Consider the following 17,541-nt stretch of genomic DNA (forward strand, 5'->3'; position numbering starts at 1 on the left):
ACCAAAATAAGCAAAAAATGGTCACTGTCCAATGAATTATGGTGCTCACTAAGTAAAATACTTTAAAGTAAAACTTATGTCGTTTTTGGGGGTATCTGTACTTTACAATTTATATTTTTGACAACTTTTACTTCACTACAGAAAACAATGTACTTCTTACTCCATACATTTTCCCTGACACCCAAAAGTACTAGTTATATTTTGAATGCTTAGCGGGACAGGAAAATGGTCAAATTCACACACTTAAGTATACTTTAGCAATTACATTTACTTCTGATACTTAAGTACAGTATATTTAAAACCAAATACTTTGACTTTTACTCAAGTATTATTTTACTGGGTGACTTTCACCTTTGTCATTTCTTATTAAGGTATTTTTACTTAAGTATGACAATTGTGTAATTTTTCCACCCACCACTGTACAGAACAATGCTTTTAAGCTTAAGTATATGCATACCACAATAAAATTACTAAACTAAAGTATAAGGCCTACCACAAAATACAATGGCTTAAACTGAAGTCATTTGAATCAATTGAGCAATTTTGCATGAAAAATCATACAGTATATCAGATGCTGCTACCAATAAATTGGTTTATAGACTTTAGTGTGAAAATCTATAATGCACCTACAGGTACACACAATGTGTTATGTGTTATGCTGAAAATAGTGATATGTTCTGTATGCTGTACGGTCACTGTGTAGATAATTCCATGTCAGAACGTGTGATTTACCTGGATATTGAAATGTAGTTGACAAGATTACCTTTTTAATAGCACATTTATTTACATTAAAGTGTTATCAAAACATACACCAGATTCCACTCACCATGCCACTCAACACAAAAATCTGTTAATGAGCAAAACCAACCAGTTAGTTTTGATTAAATATCTTGTTACCAATTAAATCCGCATTTAACAAAACATGTTTTGCAGAGCAGATTCATGTCCTATTCTCTTCTTCTTACAATTATTTTTTTCCCAAAATATTTATTACCAAGTTAGTAAAACATGCAAAGCAAAAATGTATTATATTAGATATGAAAAATATGATGAAAAATGAAAATGAAGATTTACAGAAGTAAAACACTTCCTAGAAGCAGAACAGAAAAAAACATACTTGGTATGGAAAACAAGAGCTCCAATACTGGTTTAAAAGCAACATATGACAAAGCTTCAAAATCATTTTTGCAAAGGAAATATGTAGAATGTAGGAAAATGTCTTGAAATATATTCATCCTATAAAACATGTACATTCATTCAATGTATTGTAATATCAGATCATATACTGCAATGTCATCTCAGCAACTATTTACTTTGGTTTTGACTGATGTTACATTAATGTTGCTTACAGAAATGAAGATTACATTGCATTTCATCTTCATGGCGCTGACCATGTGAAAGCCCATAAACATAGTGATGTGTACATGTAAGAGGTGTAATCCAAAATAGGGGGGATTATGATCAATATTCAAGTAAGAATGTTGGACAAAAATTCATGGAGTTTGTTCCTAGTATGGTATCCCAGGGAGACTTCAGGGGTCACAAGTCTCAACTGTCTTCAAAAATGAGGGAGATGCAATGGAAGAAAGGTACTCAATGGCAGATCTAAAAACAAAACAAAAATAATAATTTTGAGACAACAAAACCAACAACAGTAAAAAATAAAAATAAATAAAAAAGCTAAAATAATTGTAACGTAAACAAATAAATAAATTCCAAATGTATTTGATGATTTAATGCTTTATATGGTGGATGATGAATTTACCTGCATTTCTGGATGGTGAAGCTGTTGAATTGGGATATCGTCCCTGTTAAGAGACTCATCAGCCATGCCCATCTGAGTATCTGCAAATCCCCATCGAATTCTGATGGAATGAGACATCTGTCAAAAAAGGGAATCAATCATCTTAAAATACTGAGGGGAAAAAGGCATGATCATAATCATCCAAATAATAAAAACGTTTGATAGCGCTTTCTTTCAAACTAGAATTGAAATACTAGCGATAAAGGGGAAGAGAAAAAACTGAATCAGAGGAGAGTAGAGAAGGTGTATGGCTGTGATGAAAGGGAAGTAGATAAAACTACATTACTAAATTACAAAATCAGAAAACTGATTTCAACTTACAAGAACCAAAGCAACATCCAGGATGCAGATCTTTGCCTCTAATGTCAGAGGAAGCATGGTGAAGCCTGACATCTTCTTAGGACAGTCTACCAGGAACACTTGACAAGGGGTAAATGGTGGGTATAGTAGTCCATAATGATGGGTATAATAGTTCATAACTTTGGAGTGGGTGATTAAAGAATAAGGTGATGACTTGGTACATGGGCCTGTCCACTGAACAGAAAGGGCAATGTTGTCTGGGATGTAGGCAGGGAAGCAGTTCATTAAACTTTGAATGTTGCAGTCGTCTTCCACTGTTTATGTAGTGTTTTTTTATTCTGCTCTGCGACTATTTGTTTTACTTTGCCAGATAAGTAATTTCACTTAAAAAAAAACAAAAAAAAAACTCTGGGTCAAACTCTATACAGACATTCAGGAATATGAAAACATCTAAAAGCGTCACTGTAATATCTATGTTGGCATATTTCATAGGATATTGTCAAACAGATACAAGAAAGAGGACAAAAATATTCTTAAGTTTCAAAAGAAAAAGAAAACTGGAAAAATATATCTGTTCGAAGTACATATATTCGTTTCGGAAAGCTTAAGTATACAAGTTGTGTTAACGCGAACTATAAAATCAGTTGTGATCACTTTATATGAAGTAAAAACTAAATCCGATACTTTGCTCTTAAAATATAAATTGACTTACTAATCAATAAAAATTGCAATAAAGTGGAACAAAACATTAAATGTATCTAATAATTATAAGAAATTAAGGCTGGAGAGATAAGGCGTTGTTTTAGACATCTATATGAGGAACTGCATTTAATTACTTCCAGCCATTTCCGAATGTGACCACGTGAGCAGAATAAATTAATTATTTGTTTTTCAAATGTCAATTTCTTTTCCTATAAATTATGCGACTGTGGTATGCATTGGTATCATCATTGGGAAGGCTCGTTGTTCTTCTGAGCTGCATGGCCTGATCATTGCTAGAGCCGCAAGGGCTTGGGCTAGCTCATCCATGAGCCCATTATGAGGTCCTGCATCATATCTGCGGCCACCGTAACTGCTGGAGCTGGTGTAGGAGGAGGATGAGAAGTTCATACTGAAACCGGAACCTGTGGCATCAAAGCTGCCTCTTCTGGATCCTGTTCTGGATCCAGTCCTGGACCCGGACCGGGAGCCAGCGGCGGACCCGGAATTGCTGGCATTGTATGGGCTGTACAGCCCTTTGCTTGACTGTGAGGAGGCCTCCAGCAGTCGCAGGCCAGATCCTTCCTCAACCATGCTTCTGTCCATGGCATCTTTGTAAGAGATTTTTAGTTTGGTTTTGGGACATGTCAGGTATTTGGAGTAAGCACTCACATCTCTCAACTTCTGAGCAGTGCGAGCATCAATTGTGCCCTTTCTGATGGATTCGTCCAGTGAGACTCTGCCCTCAACATCCGGTTCAATCAGCCCCCCCGTAAGGTATTGGACTTCCAGAAAACGTTGCCCAGCTTCATAATACAGCCAGCCTTTCTTTAGAGCTTGGGAGGCAGACATTTTCACTTTGGTTCTTGGGTCCTCAAATCCATTGAAAGCTTTGTGAGCCAGGTTGATACGGTCCACCATCACCTTGTCCACAAGCCCTTTCTCGGTTGCCTCAGTAACAGCAAATCGTTCCCCAGTAGTTGGGTCGATTATGCCCCCTGTGCAGGCTTGTGCCTCAAGTAGTCTTTGGCCTGTGATATTGTCCACAAGGTTCCTGTGCATGGCCTCTGTGACTGACACCTTCTCCAAAGTGTCTGTATCCAGGATTCCAGCTACAGGGCCAGTCTCCTCTGTGGGGTCATTCCACATGATTGCAGGGGGTCTAATGGAGGGTATGGGGCTCATGGGATTGTATGATGATGAGGTGGAACCAGAGGTGGAACCAAAAGAGGATGACCGGGAGCGGAAACCACCCATGTTTCCAGACAGCATGTCAGCAAACTCAGTGATGGACAGGTTTCCAGAGCGGTATGTACTAAGTGAAGTCTGGTCGATGAGGCCTCGTGCAAGGGCGTCATCAATGTCATACTGTCTTCCTGACCGTCTGTCGATGATCATTGACTTGACAACGCCATCAGAGGATGTCTGTGTGATCTCTTCCCACTCACACTCCTGCTCAGAAAGCTCTAGGTAGGTCTGATGGTCAATGAGTTGCTTTCTAAATGCCTCATAGACAGTCATCTCTTTGCCTGACTCTGGGTCCACAATGACCACTCTGCGTTTGCGGACAGAGGATTTGGAGGAGGTCTGTCTCTCGCGCTTCTTCTCCTTCAGGAGCAGGAGCACAAGGCCAGTAGCTGGGTCAGTGATGCACCTCTCCATTAGCCCGAGGTAGGTCAGGTTCTCCTCAGTGTTAGGATCGAAGAAACCCTTGGTGTCATCTGATGGATCTGTGAGAATCTCATTCATCTCCTCGTCGAAGAGGCCACGGTTGTAGGCCACCTCCACTGGCAAGCGATGACTCTCCTCTGGGTCAATGATTCCGCCAGTGGCAATCTGAGCCTCAAGGAGACGTATTCCATGGTCTTTTAAGATGAGCCCCTTCTTCATGGCCTGGAACAGAGAGATTGTCTTTCCGGAATAGGGGTCTCTGTAACCTGTCACGGCACGCTCAGCAGAGAGAAGCTTGTCTTTGAATTCTGGCCCCACTATTCCCATCTTGATAGATTCATTGACAGTAAGTTTGAGATTTTTGATTGGGTCAATTACATAGCCTGTGGCAGCCTGAGCCTCCAGCAGTTCAAAGGCAGTTCCTGGCCTGATCATGTTCTTTTTCATGGCTTGGTAGATTGATAGACGGTCATTAGTTCCCTCTACATAAACACCAGCGATACAGCTTGTGCCCTCAAGGTATTTTTGGAGTCTACGGCTAACCTCTTCCACTGAAATCAGACCTTCATTCAGCTCAGTGACCGTCTGTTGGTCGATGATCTGAGAGCGTAACATCTCCTCTATGGTGATCTGTTTTCTAAGACCTTTGAACATCAGTCTCTTGTCTCCTAGTGACAGCAAGCGCATCCCATTGGTAGGGTCAATCTTGCATCTCTTGAGTAATTGGGCATAAGAAAGTTTCTCCTCAGTGACAGGGTCAACAAATCCCTTTACATCATCAGCAAGCCTTTCATTTGTTTCCTTGTTGATGTATCCTCTCTGTGTGGCAATGTCTGCTGGGAGGTGGAAGTAGAATTCAGGATCCATAATGCCTCCTGTGGCAGTCTGAGCCTCCAACATTTTCAGAGCATAATCCTCCAGAACAAGGTCCTTTTTCATTGCTTGGAAGAGAGATATGATTTTGCCACTGTAAGGGTCCTTGTAGCCTGTGACCGCTCTCTCAGCTGACAGAAGTCTGTCGTGGATCTCAGGGCCGACCACACCCTTGCGGACAGCCTCATCAACAGTGAGTGTCTCGTTTCTCACAGGATCAATTATGAATCCTGTTGCTGCTTGTGCTTCCAGGAGACTAAGGGCAATTTCAGGTTTCAAGAACCCTCTCTTCATCGCTGAATAAATGCTCATCCTGGAGGTAGAGTCAGACATGACACCAGCAACGCAGCCCGTGCCAAACAGATACTGCTTCACACTCTGCATCTCCATAATGTCACGGATGTTTCTTTTGTCTTGCTTCAGCAGGTTGAATGTCTCCAGGTCAATGATACGGGAATTGTAGAGCTCCTCGATAGTGACCCTACGTCTGATTGTGTTGCAGGACTTAACAGTTTCACCTCTGATGATCTCTCTCTGCTCCATAATCTCAATAATGATGATGATCATGCGCTCTTTAGTGATACTTCCAGAACGATACTCCTCCATCAGCTTCTTCCTCTCTTGCTCAGGAAGTAGATTTGAGTTCATGATGTCCCAGATACTTTTTGACCCTCCAGCAAGGGACTCAAGTGAACTGGGGAGGTCAATTTGTGTTGTGGCCAGGTCATTCTGCGTCTGTTCCTCCGTGTAGAGGTATGTCTTCTCCACCACAGTAGGGGCCTGTGGCTTGGAAAGTGGTAGAAGGTTCATGCCTGAATCAGGATCTCTAGTGCACTTCTCTTTCAGCTGTTTGTATGTTACTTTATCGTCTGAATTGGGGTCTGAGAATGCTTTGTTATCGTCAGATGGTTCCGAGAAGGTGTGTGTCAAGTCTTTGCTGAAAAAGCTCTTCTGATAGGCAACGTCAATAGGAACACGGTGGCTGTTTACAGGATCAATGATTCCCCCTGAACTCAGTTGGGCCTCCAAGAGTGGCATGACATGCTCCTTAATGATTAGATCTTTTTCCATTGCTTGGAAGAGAGAGATTGTTTTGCCCGTGAAGGGATCTTTGTAACCAGTGACCGCTTTTTCAGCAGCAAGCAGTTTCTCATGTAGCTCAGGGCCGACAATGCCTGCTTTAACTGCTTCATCCACTGACAGGTACTGTTTCTTCACTGGATCTATAATGAACCCTGTGGCAGCTTGGGCCTCTAGAAGTGACAGGCCTGTGTTGTATCTCAGAAGATTTTTCTTCATAGCTTGATAGATGCTGATCTTCTCCTTTGTTGGTTCAAGGTAGACACCAGCAATACTGTCAGAGCCCTGTAGGTACTTGCTTACATTGACATTTTCGCTGACCTGTGTAGGTGTCTTTTTGCCCTGTTGAAGCATGTCAAACGTAGCTTTGTCAATGATTTTGGAATCAAACAGTGACTTGGCAGAAACCTGTGCCCTAAGCCCTTTGAAGCCGTCTTGTTCTTGTTTCTTAGCCTCTTTCTCATATACAATGGTGATCATAATCTTGATGATCTTTTCTATTGTAATCTTTCCAGACCTATACTGCCTCATCAGGTCAATTCTCTGTTCCTCTGTAATATATTCAGAGTGGATAATTTCCCAGATAGTGAGTTTCTTCCCTTTGAGTGGACCAGACTGCAGCTCCATTGTTGCTTGGCTCATGGCCTCTTTGGTTTGGACGTCTGTGTATGTCTGCTCTTCCTTTGCATTGATTGCTTGCTCAGACAGAGGAAGAAGCTGAAGGCCAGATTTATTGTCAGTGATACATCTCTTGTATAGCTGTGAGTATGTGACATTTTCCTGTGTGTTGGGGTCAAAGTAGCCTTTAACATCATCAGTTGGATTATTCAGAATCTGGTTCATTTCATCATCAAAGAAGCCTCGTTTACAGGCAACATCATGTGGGATGCGGTGGCTTTTCACTGGATCAATGATGCCTCCTGTTGCAAGTTGCGCGTCTAGGAGTCTGATGCCCTGATCTTTTGGAATGAGTTCTTTCTTCATTGCTTCGAACAAAGACACAGTCTTTCCCGTGTAAGGATCTTTGTAGCCTGTAACACCTCTTTCAGCTGACAGTAGTTTTTCATGCAGCTCAGGACCAATGACAGTTGCTTTCACAGCTTCATCGACAGTGAACTTCTGATTCTTTATAGGATCAACAACAAATCCTGTTCCTGCTTGTGCTTCCAGCAGAGTTAAAGCAGGCCCTACCCTCATCATATCCTTCTTCATGGCTTGATAGAAAGACATAGTCTCCTTAGTTGAGTCAATAACTACACCTGCAATGCAGTTTGTACCCTTCAAGGATTTGTGAACAGGCTCCATTTCAGACACCTCTTTGATTGTTGTATTGCCTGTGTGCAGCTTGTTGTAGAGGTCTTTGTCGATTATCTTGGACTCCAGTAGTTCAGTAGCAAGGACAGGTCCCCTCAGACCCTCAAAAGCGATTTCATTCTTTTTTTCCTTTTCCTCTGCCATGGTGATAACAATCGTGATGATTTTTTCCACTGTGATCTTTCCTGTCTTGTACTGACGAATAAGATCCTTTCTCTGGTCCTCGGTAAAGTACTCAGAATTGATGATTTCCCAGATAGTTACAGTCTTTCCTTTGAATTTTCCGAATGGCACAGAGACAGTCGTCTTGCTGAACACATCCTTGGTCTCCTCCTCTGTGTAGGTTGACGTGCTCAGAGCAGCCTTGTCAGTGATGGGCAGGAGCAGCAGTCCTGTCTCCGGATCTGTGCTGCATCTCTGCATTAGCTGAAGGTATGTTAATTTCTCCTGGGTGTTAGGATCAAAGAATCCCTTGGTGTTATCCGAAGGGTCCTCCAGTATCTTGTTCATCTCAGCGTCAAACTGCCCCTGTTTGTATGCAGTCTCGATGGGCACACGGTGGCTGTTTATGGGGTCAATGAGTCCACCAGTAGCTATCTGAGCCTCAAGCTGCCTAATGGCATGGTCTCTGTCAATCAAGCCCTTCTTCATAGCTTCAAAGAGTGAGATCTTGTTACCAGTGTAAGGGTCTTTGTAACCAATGACAGCTCTCTCAGCAGACAGCATTTTGTTGTGCAGTTCAGGTCCGATCAGGCCTTCCTTCACAGCCTCACTGACAGAGAGTTTCTTGTTTTTAACTGGGTCTACTACATAGCCAGATGCTGCCTGTGCCTCCAGGAGGATCAAAGCCCAGCCAGGAGTAATTTTCTTTTCTTTCATAGCTTGATATATTGCCATTTTCTGATTAGACTGTGTCAAGACACCCCCTATACAGTTCTTGCCCTGCAGAATTGTTCTTAACTTATCAGTCTGGCTGAGGTCTTGCACAGTGGCTTTGCCTTTCTTCAGCTTATCAAACTCCTTTTTCGTCAAAAGGCCAACTTCATAAAGTCTGCTTGCAGGTACTTTCTCGCGGATGCCATCAAAAGACATTGTATCCTTCTTACTGTCAACCTCCTCCCCAACACTTTGGCCATTGATAACCTGCTTCGTTGTCTCCACCATGGTCATATGGATCAGTTCCTCTTCAGGCACATCGTCAGTCTGGATATCAATTTCTCTGGTGTGGGAGATTGGCTCTTTATGGGCGACCTCGAGCTGCTGCAGTTTCTCACGAAGTTTCTTGTTCTCCTCGCCAAGCAGCTTTTCCTGTTCAAGTCTTTTCCTTTCAAGCTCCTGCATCTCTTTTTGCTTGTTGAGCATTTCTTTCTCAGCCTCTTTTTGTTTGTTGAGGGCAGCATCCATGGTCGCCTGAAGTTTATTTTTCTCCTCCTCCATTTGTTTCCTCTGGCGTTCCTGTTCTTCTTTGAGGGCCTTGGCCTTCTTGACCTCTTCCTCAAACTGTTTCTCCAGCTTCTTCTTCTCCTCTTCAATTTGTTTCTCCTTCTTCAACAGCTCCGCCTTCTCTGTGATGAATGTCTGCTGGAGTACTGTCTTCTCGTGTTGGATTTGTTTCTGCTGAGCATTGACCATCTAATTGAGAAAAAGGGAAAACAAGAACATAATTAGAACAATATGAGTTTCATTTATATTTAAAATATTCCGTAAAACTCCATCAATCCACATATTGTGCAATATAGCAAAGAAATTACAACATTTTAGTACAATGCACTCCACTTATAAGAATCAGTCCCAAATAGTTTAAAATACATATATTAGATTGAATTATTTCTATGTTACATAATAGTATATACACTCTTCTCAGTAAAGGGAGAACATTATGGGGAACACCACCAATAATGAATATATACTTTTGTCCTGGACAAACTGAACATATCTGGAAGGGATATGATCTTTTTAAGCTCAGTGTGCCGTAATACAAATATAACTCAAAACAATATAACTGTGTAAGTGGTTAATGTTAAGAAGGAATAGATAAAGAAATGTAATTAAATTATTTAAGATTGTTCGTTTTCAGAGAGAGGGTTAACAATGACATAAACTGCACTACTATGCCATCTCTAACACAATACCTCTTTAGAGTTATTCTGTAGGTCTTCAGCATCCTTTTTCAGTTTGTCCTTCTCCTTTTCTAGATCAGCGATGGCTTTGCGTAATTCATCAGCCTCTTTGTTGCTGCTCAGTCTCTGCACTTCAAGTTTCTCTACAACAGTCAATTTCTCTTTAGTTGCTAGCTCTGTCTGATGAAGACGGGCACTGATCTCATCTGCTTGCTTCTTGAATTTCTTGGCCTCATTCTCTGCTTTGGACTGAGCATCACTAAGTTGGGACACTTTGACTTTGAGATTTTCAGCTTCGGCTGTGATCTCCAGCTGTCTCCTGCGCTCAGCTTCCAAGGATTTCTGGAAGCCCTCAGTCTCTTCCTCAAGACGCTGCTGCATCAGTTGTTTATCCTCAAGCAGCTTCTGGGCCTGCTCTTGAGCCAGGTCCTTCTGTCTTTGGAGCATCTCAGCCTCTGCTTTCAGTTTACATGCTTCCTGAATGGCAAGCATCTTCTCCTTTAGCATCTTCTCTGCAAGTGCCCTCTGTTGGGAGAGGTCAGATTCAGCGATCTGTCTCATGTGTGCAGCCTCCTGGGCTTCCACACTGAGTCTGGCAGCTTCTTCTGCAAGCTTCTTCATGTTTTCAGCTTCCTCAGCCAGGAATTTCTGAGTGTTATCCTTGTCCTTTTTGATAAGACGCTGGTTCTCCTGCTCAATTCTGAGTTTCAGTTTGACCAGCTCCTCCATCTGAATCTTGACTTTGAATAACTCCTCTTCCACCTGGGCCTTCTGCTTGACCGCATCACCGACTTCGTCCTTTAAGCGCTGCAGCTCCTCGTCTAAGACAGATTTTTGCTTGTCAGTTTCATCCAGCTGAAGCCTGACCTTTGTGAGCTCTTTCTCTACCTGAGACTTTTGACTCACTGTTTGCTCTGCAAGCTTTTTGTGCTTTTCCATCTCAGCATCTGCTTGTTGTTTCTGTTTGATTGCATCAGCCTCAGCCTGTGCTCGCTTGGCAGCTTCGAACTCTGCCTCCTTTCTCAATTTCACGGCTTCCTCTTGAGCCTTGGCTTGGTTGGCAGCTTCGCGTTCAGCGGCCTGTTTTTGGCGTTCTGCATCCTCAGCTTGTTGCCGGAGAAGAGCAGCCTCCTTCTCTGCCTTTTCCTTGGCAAGCTCTGCCTGTTTCGCAAGCATCTTGGCTTTCTCATACTCTTCCTTGAGCTGTTTCTGCGTGAGGTTGTCCTCCTTCTGTTGGACAAGGACACTCTGAACTTGCTGTTCTGCTGCATTGCATTTTTGTGCTGCTTGTTTGGCTACAAGGATCTGTCTTTCTGCTTCCTTGTCAGCATCCTCTTTCTGCTTTTTGGCTTCATCTGCTTTCTTTTTGAGGCGCTCCACTTCCTCCTGCGCATTTTTGCACTGTCTGCCTGCTTCTTCCTCTGCAGCAGTGATCTTTTTTACCTTTTCCTCTGCTTCGCGCCTGCGTTTCTCCTCCTCCAGGGCAAGTTTCCTATGTTTCTCAGCCTCTTTTTCAGCTTGGAGTTTACTCTGTTGTGTTTCCTCTGCAATGTTTTTCAGTTTATTCAACTCCAGCTCCAAATCAAGCTTGCCAGATGAGGCTTTCTCAAAGTTTAGCTTGAGAATGCGAATTTCCTCCTCAACCACTCGTCTTTGCTTGAGAGTTTCATCTACAAGTGTCTTTTGTCTTCCCAACTCATTCTCAGATGACTTCTTGAGTTGATTGATCTTTTCTTCAATATCTTGCTTGTGCTGGCTGGCTTGGTCCTCCAGAGCTTTCCTCTGGTAAGCTTCATCCTCAGCTTGTCGTCTGAGTCGCTCATTCTCAGCCTCTTTTTCTTTGAGGGCAATTTCTGCTTCAGTCTTCATGCGAGTTGCCTCGTTAATGGCAGCAAGCTTCTCTTTGAGGATCCTTTCAGCTTCTACTCTTTGACGAGCTGCTTCTTGCTCAGCAACTTGCCTTTGTCGCTTGGCTTCCTCAGCGATGGATCTAAGTTTGCCTGCCTCCTCAGCAAGGTCCCTCATTTTTGCAGCTTCAGATTCGAGGAGCTGTTTGCTCTTCTCAGTGTTGGACATGCTCTCCTTTTCTGCCTTAGACTTTAGCTGCAGGAGTATATTCATTTCACTCCTCACTTTGGCCAGTTCATCTTCGAGCTGTTTCCTTTGCTGCTCAGCTGCACTGACTTCATTCTTCAGGCGGTACAGCTCGTCATCAAGCAGGCATCTCTGTTGCTCAGCATGGTCGAAGTCTGCCCTGAGCCGGATTAACTCCTGTTCTGCTGAGAGTTTCTGCTGGGCAGTTCCCTCAGCTAGCCTCCTCTGCCTCTCCAGCTCTTGCTCTGCCATATCTTTCTGTTTCAGTGCGGACTCCTCAGCTTTAGCCCTCTTCCTGGCCTCACGCTCAGCATCCTCCTTCTGTTTCTCAGCCTCCTCCTGGGCACGACTCTTTTTGTGAGCTTCTTCCTCAGCCTGGAGCCTTAAGCGGAGTGCCTCATTGGCCTTCTGCCTCCATTTCTCTAACTCCTTCTCCGCCTCCTCCCTGGCCATATCTGCCTCCTCCTGTTGCTTCTTGAGACGAGCTGCCTCCTCCTGCAGCTGGATGACAGTGACATGCTCTAGTTTGAGTGATTCCTCCAGCTTTGATGTCTTTTCAACATAGGACATGCGTTTGCTCTGGAGTTCAGTGGCAGCACTCTTCTGTGCCACCTCTTGGGCAACCTTGATCTGCCTCTCCTTCTCCACTTCAGCTTGCTTCATGCGTCTTTCCGCCTCCTCCGCCTGCATCTTCAGCTTCTCAAGGTCTTCCAGAGCCTTCTGCTTCTGCTTGGCAGCCTCCTTCTCAGCCTCAGACTTTAACTTGAGCTCTTCCTCTGCCCTGCGTTTTTTCTGGGTCTCCTCGTTGACCTGTTTGCGGAGCTTCTCAGCTTCCTCCTGTGCAAGCTTCCTCAGCCTCTCGGCTTCAGACGCTTTTTCCCGGAGTTGCTTGAGCTCATCCTCAGCTGTAAACTTCTGTTTGACAGTGGTTTCCAGCTGGATCCTGATGATACGGATTTCCTCCTCAATCTTGACTCTGCTCTGATTGGCTTCTTCTACCTGTTGACTCTTGGACTTGATCTGCTGCTCTGAGAGATTTTTGAGCTCATGTAGTTCCAGCTGGATATTGTGCTTTTGCTTTTCTGCATCCACAGAAACAACTTGTCTCCTGCTGACTTCCTCCTGCATCATGAGCTTCAGCTCTTGAGCTTCCTGCTCGGCCTTGGCAATGGCCTTTGCATGAGATTCAGCTAGCTGCTTCTGTTTGTTTAACTCAGCCTGCATCTCTGCCATTTTTTTCCTGTCTTCCGCTTTCATTTTCTCAGCAGCTTTCTGTATTAGTGGAAGCAAATGGTAAAGAAAATATAAAATTAAGCATGACAGGTTAAATGTTAATAGGTAGCTTAAAGATTGATATATGTTCAGATGTAAATTCATTCAGGAGGATGCTGTTAAAGCAAGTTATCTTCGACAAAGACAATTCAAGGTAGAAACAAGTAAGATGGAAAATGGTTATGTAACAATTAATGTATGGAGACAAGACATCACAACACAACAAAGTGAGGAATTCATGTGGCATGCAACTGTATCTTTTTCAATATCGGTGTCCTTAAGGGAATTCTTTTGTGATAAACCATTTTGCATAAGTGAAATAGTAAAGTGAATCATTTATTTTTTAAATAATCTATTTTCAGCTTGAAATGACTCAAAGTTGTCATCCAAAAATTACATCACAATCAACCAGCAGCTAGTTAGTTGAAATGAATCTATTCACACTGTTAAACAACTTGTTATGATTTATTGCACAACAATGCAATGCATTCTTTAGATCCCTATTATCAAGGAACTGGGCAGAATATGTGCAAAGGGGAAAGCAGGGAGAGTACAAGGAGAGTCTGAAAATGTAATAAGAAAATAGCACCTAAAGCCCATGCGAACACAGAATAAACGAGACATGGAAGTAAGTGAATGTAAGGTAAATATGGAAATGTTTGACAGTTTAGGTGATGAATTGAAGCCTGAGGGTATGGAAGGTAAGGCACATAATGAGAGAATAGTAACTGGAGCGTAGTGGATTATTTACCTCTTTTAACGCCCAAACAAGATAAGCATTCATCATGACAAAGCACTGGCAAGCAGTTAAGAGAAGCAAAGAAACAAACAAAACATTAGGGTTAGAAAAGAACGGGAGACAGAAAGTTTGTGTTCATTTGAAAAAAGGAAAGTTGAAGAACATGGCAGTCGGCCTGAAGCGTACAGTGGGAGAGCTTAGATTGACATCTAAGAAAGAGTGGCCAATGAGAAAAAAAAGACATAGTGAAAGAAAGAACGCCCTTTAAAAAAAAATATGGCACGCCTCAATAAATGACATGAAAATGAATAGGCCAAAATACTAAATGTGTAAACCCAATGAGTTGCTTCTTCTAACCCACTGGAATTTCCTCTCGTGGTCCCTTAATCTTTTGGGGATGCTTTCTTTCTTTTGCTTCAGACTGAACATAAACGTTTCATCAATTCATTGAATTTTGTGACAAGGCCACTACTGCTTATCAAAACAGTATGCAATTGTCAATGATGTTCATATAATCGATACGTATCTACTTGGCCCTGGATATTTTAAGGCACCATTAAAAAAATGAATGACACTCCAGCCACATTCTAATTGATAGTCCCTGGTTCCCATCTGAGAACCATGACACTACGCACTAGGATTATTTCTGGAAGATCGTTCATATTTGCCGAATAGCTCCGCTTGGCCATCCTTCTACGAGATAGGATTTCCTGTCTGCTAGGTGCCCTAACATCCTGCGGCTACAGCACAGCATGCAAATGCCAATGTTCCAAACCATACTTTACCTCAAAATGAAAGAATATCATCCATACATTAATGTGTGTGTATGCATTTGTGCGTGCAAAAGAGTGGTCATGCGTTTGTTTTTCATTGGTTGTCAATGTGTTAGGATATCCCAGTGTGTTGTCACGCACCTCCTCGTCCTCTAGGCGGCGCTGTGTCTCCGTGATAAACTTGATGTACTGACTGGTCAGAGTCATCAGCTCACTGTAGCGGGTTCTTAGCGTCACATACTGATGGAGAAGAAATGAAACGGGAAACCTTTGATTTAGTGTGGGTTTGGCTTAAACTATTGATCTAAACTTTTCTCCTAACATTGCAAATGGTTGTCAGAGAATGACAACCTGCGTTCAGATTACACAAGTGGCACACACCTCTTGAATGATGTTATCTGAGGCAGAATCCATTTTGGTTTTCTTCAGGGGTGAGAGAGGGTCCACCTGTGCTTTGTAGGCCACCAACTGGAGTTCATAATCCTTATAAAAAAGAAACAGGATGTTTCAACACTAAACCTTATGAAACGAAGATATTTAAATAGAGCTGTATGTGAATGTAATAATGGTTTCCACGTTTGTACACCGATGTTGTGCATGCTTACCTTGATAGTGTCGATATATGCCTTAGCATATTTCTGACACTCGTCAACTTTCTCTTTGTTTTGCTCAATCTCTTCCAGAAGTTTCTATGTTGGGGGAAATAATCAGAATTAGTCTGGATGGGATTTCAAGATGTGCCTGTATATGTTCAATGATGAGAACTACACAAAACACACCTTTTTAACATTCATTGTCTCATAAGTAGTATACCAAATAAGAAGTATAAAAAAAAGGTGTCAATGATTTAAGTTCCAGAATGTTCAGTTGATCAGCTAAGCACCTAGAGCAATGCAGTGATGTAACGGACCCCTAATACTCCCCCATCAGTACCTTCTCCTGGGCCAGTTGCTCCTTCAGAGTCTTGCTGTCACTGATGGGCACGGCCTGGATCTTCTCCTGCCTCTGCTTGGCGTCACCGATCCACTGGATGAGCCAGTCGTAGCTCTCTCTGTAGTAACCCAGCTGGCGACCTAGCTGCTCCAGCTCCCGCTGACGCAGGTCCATCTGGGAGAACACAGCTTGCCAGCGGTCCTGGAGACAGGACAGGAGATGGCGGTAGTGGTCCAACTCGGCGTCACGCTCACTGTGCACACGAGACATCTTCTCGCTCACGGCTGCTGCCTTTCCGAGCTCGCCCTCCAGAGAATCGAATGCAGGCTTTTCACCCTCCGCTTCAGCACGCATTTTCTACAGGGAAAGAGACGGGAGGGAAGAGCAACAGTTAGCATGTTAAATAAGCTATCAATAAGTGTAGCTTACATCAAAAATAATCTTCGAAAAAGTTTTTAAAAATTCACAGAAGCAAGTCTCTTGTGTTTCATCACGTAAACAGTTTCTCTCTCTTTTTAAACCTGCCTTGTTTCCATGTTCATAATCCAATGATATATATATATATATATAAAACGCAAAAATACATGAGCGTTGGCTGTCAAGAAACCCGTAATGAATCCCACACAGTTCATTAATGTCCCAAAGCGCATGTGTTTTTAATGTAATAAACATCACAATCTATCTACTGAGTAGCGTTTATGCAAAAGCCTCTCCAGCTCCCTGGCTTGGAAAAAGCGGACCAACTGTGTCCTACAAAGAGGAGGTAAGTGTTCAGAGAACTGAGAACAAAAGCCTGGTTGTTCAGTGGAAACGTAACACAAGAATAAAGGCTGAGGCTGTGCCCAGTGCGGTCCAGTCAGTTCACCTTGAGCTGGGTGCGGTACATCTCCACCTCCTTGAAGTCATTGGGAACCGTTTGGACCTCGCGCAGTCGCTGCTCGTACTTCTTCAGAACGCCCTCGGCCCCCTGCGTGTTGCGGATGACCACGTCCACCGTCTTCAGCCTGAGGCAAGGAAAAGGAAATGTCAGTGGAGGAGGGATGGGAAGTGGCGTGAGAGATTTAATGCTGCTTAAATAGAATGTTGTATTTTTCCCTCGCTTGTTTGTTGTTTTTGTCAGGGCAATAAGAACCCCAAAAATGGAATCTGGCTACAGAAAGAAAACCAACAAGTCAACTCACTTCTCTAGATAGACAGAGGAGAGGATGTAGGCATGGTCCATCTTCTTCAGGGTGAACTCCAGTTCAGAGCGCAGGACAGGCGCAGTGCTGGACTGCTGAGGAGTGGTACTCAGGACCTCCTCGGTCTTCACGGCCACCTGGTCCAAGTTCTTCTTGATACCCTCAAGCTCCACTTGGACTTTCTGAAACAGGAGAAGAACAAGCGCATGACGATTAAGATAAAGAAAGGACAAATAGCAAAACAAAGAGAGAAAATCTCCTCCGATTACAAACTTCCACCGAGTATCATAATGCTGAACGAGACCCCCCCTATCAGGCCCAAGGAAGCAGTGTGTTCCTGAGCCTGACCTGTGTGTGGACTCTCCGGGTGAGGAGCTGCCAGGGGTCTTGGTGGAGTAGCAGAGAAAGGATCCCCACTAGGCCCAGAGCCAGCAGGGTCCAGAGGAGCTGGATCAGCAGGCTGGGCAGTGGGCCTTCCAGCCAGTCTCCCTCAGTCTCCATAGAGAAACACAGCCCAGGGACTTACTGGACACACTGAGCTTATACACTACTCTATTTTCCCTTTCTCGCTCTCTCTCTGTCTTACTCTCATGACTTGCCTTCTCCTCTCTCCCTCTTCCCCCCTCAGAGGCAGCGCAGAAGGCGGTGACCATGCCATTCCATTCCCTCCCTCTCTATCTATCTACCT

General features: G+C 43.4%; 1 protein-coding gene across 28 annotated transcripts in view; it reads right to left on the minus strand.

Moving 5' to 3' along the window:
- Positions 1-759: 759 nt before the first annotated feature.
- Positions 760-17,541, minus strand: part of plecb (plectin b) — a 187,079-nt gene continuing 170,297 nt past the window's right edge. For 25 of the 28 annotated variants that reach the window (XM_014168120.3, XM_014168101.3, XM_045704595.2 and 22 more), the window contains 10 exons: positions 16,854-17,035; positions 16,538-16,676; positions 15,673-16,029; positions 15,345-15,428; positions 15,121-15,222; positions 14,881-14,979; positions 9,874-13,227; positions 2,126-9,373; positions 1,766-1,882; positions 760-1,605 (listed from right to left, as the gene is read on the minus strand). In XM_014168120.3, the coding sequence (XP_014023595.2) occupies positions 3,023-9,373; positions 9,874-13,227; positions 14,881-14,979; positions 15,121-15,222; positions 15,345-15,428; positions 15,673-16,029; positions 16,538-16,676; positions 16,854-17,035 (10,668 nt within the window). In that variant the 3' untranslated portion in view covers positions 760-1,605; positions 1,766-1,882; positions 2,126-3,022. The remainder of the gene's footprint in view (positions 1,606-1,765; positions 1,883-2,125; positions 9,374-9,873; positions 13,228-14,880; positions 14,980-15,120; positions 15,223-15,344; positions 15,429-15,672; positions 16,030-16,537; positions 16,677-16,853; positions 17,036-17,541) is intronic. The other 3 variants (XM_082963432.1, XM_045704645.2, XM_045704567.2) reach the window with 2 other exon arrangements.

The sequence above is a fragment of the Salmo salar genome, chromosome 02 (assembly GCF_965601325.2).
Source record: "Salmo salar chromosome 02, fSalSal1, whole genome shotgun sequence".
Lineage (NCBI taxonomy): Eukaryota > Metazoa > Chordata > Actinopteri > Salmoniformes > Salmonidae > Salmo > Salmo salar.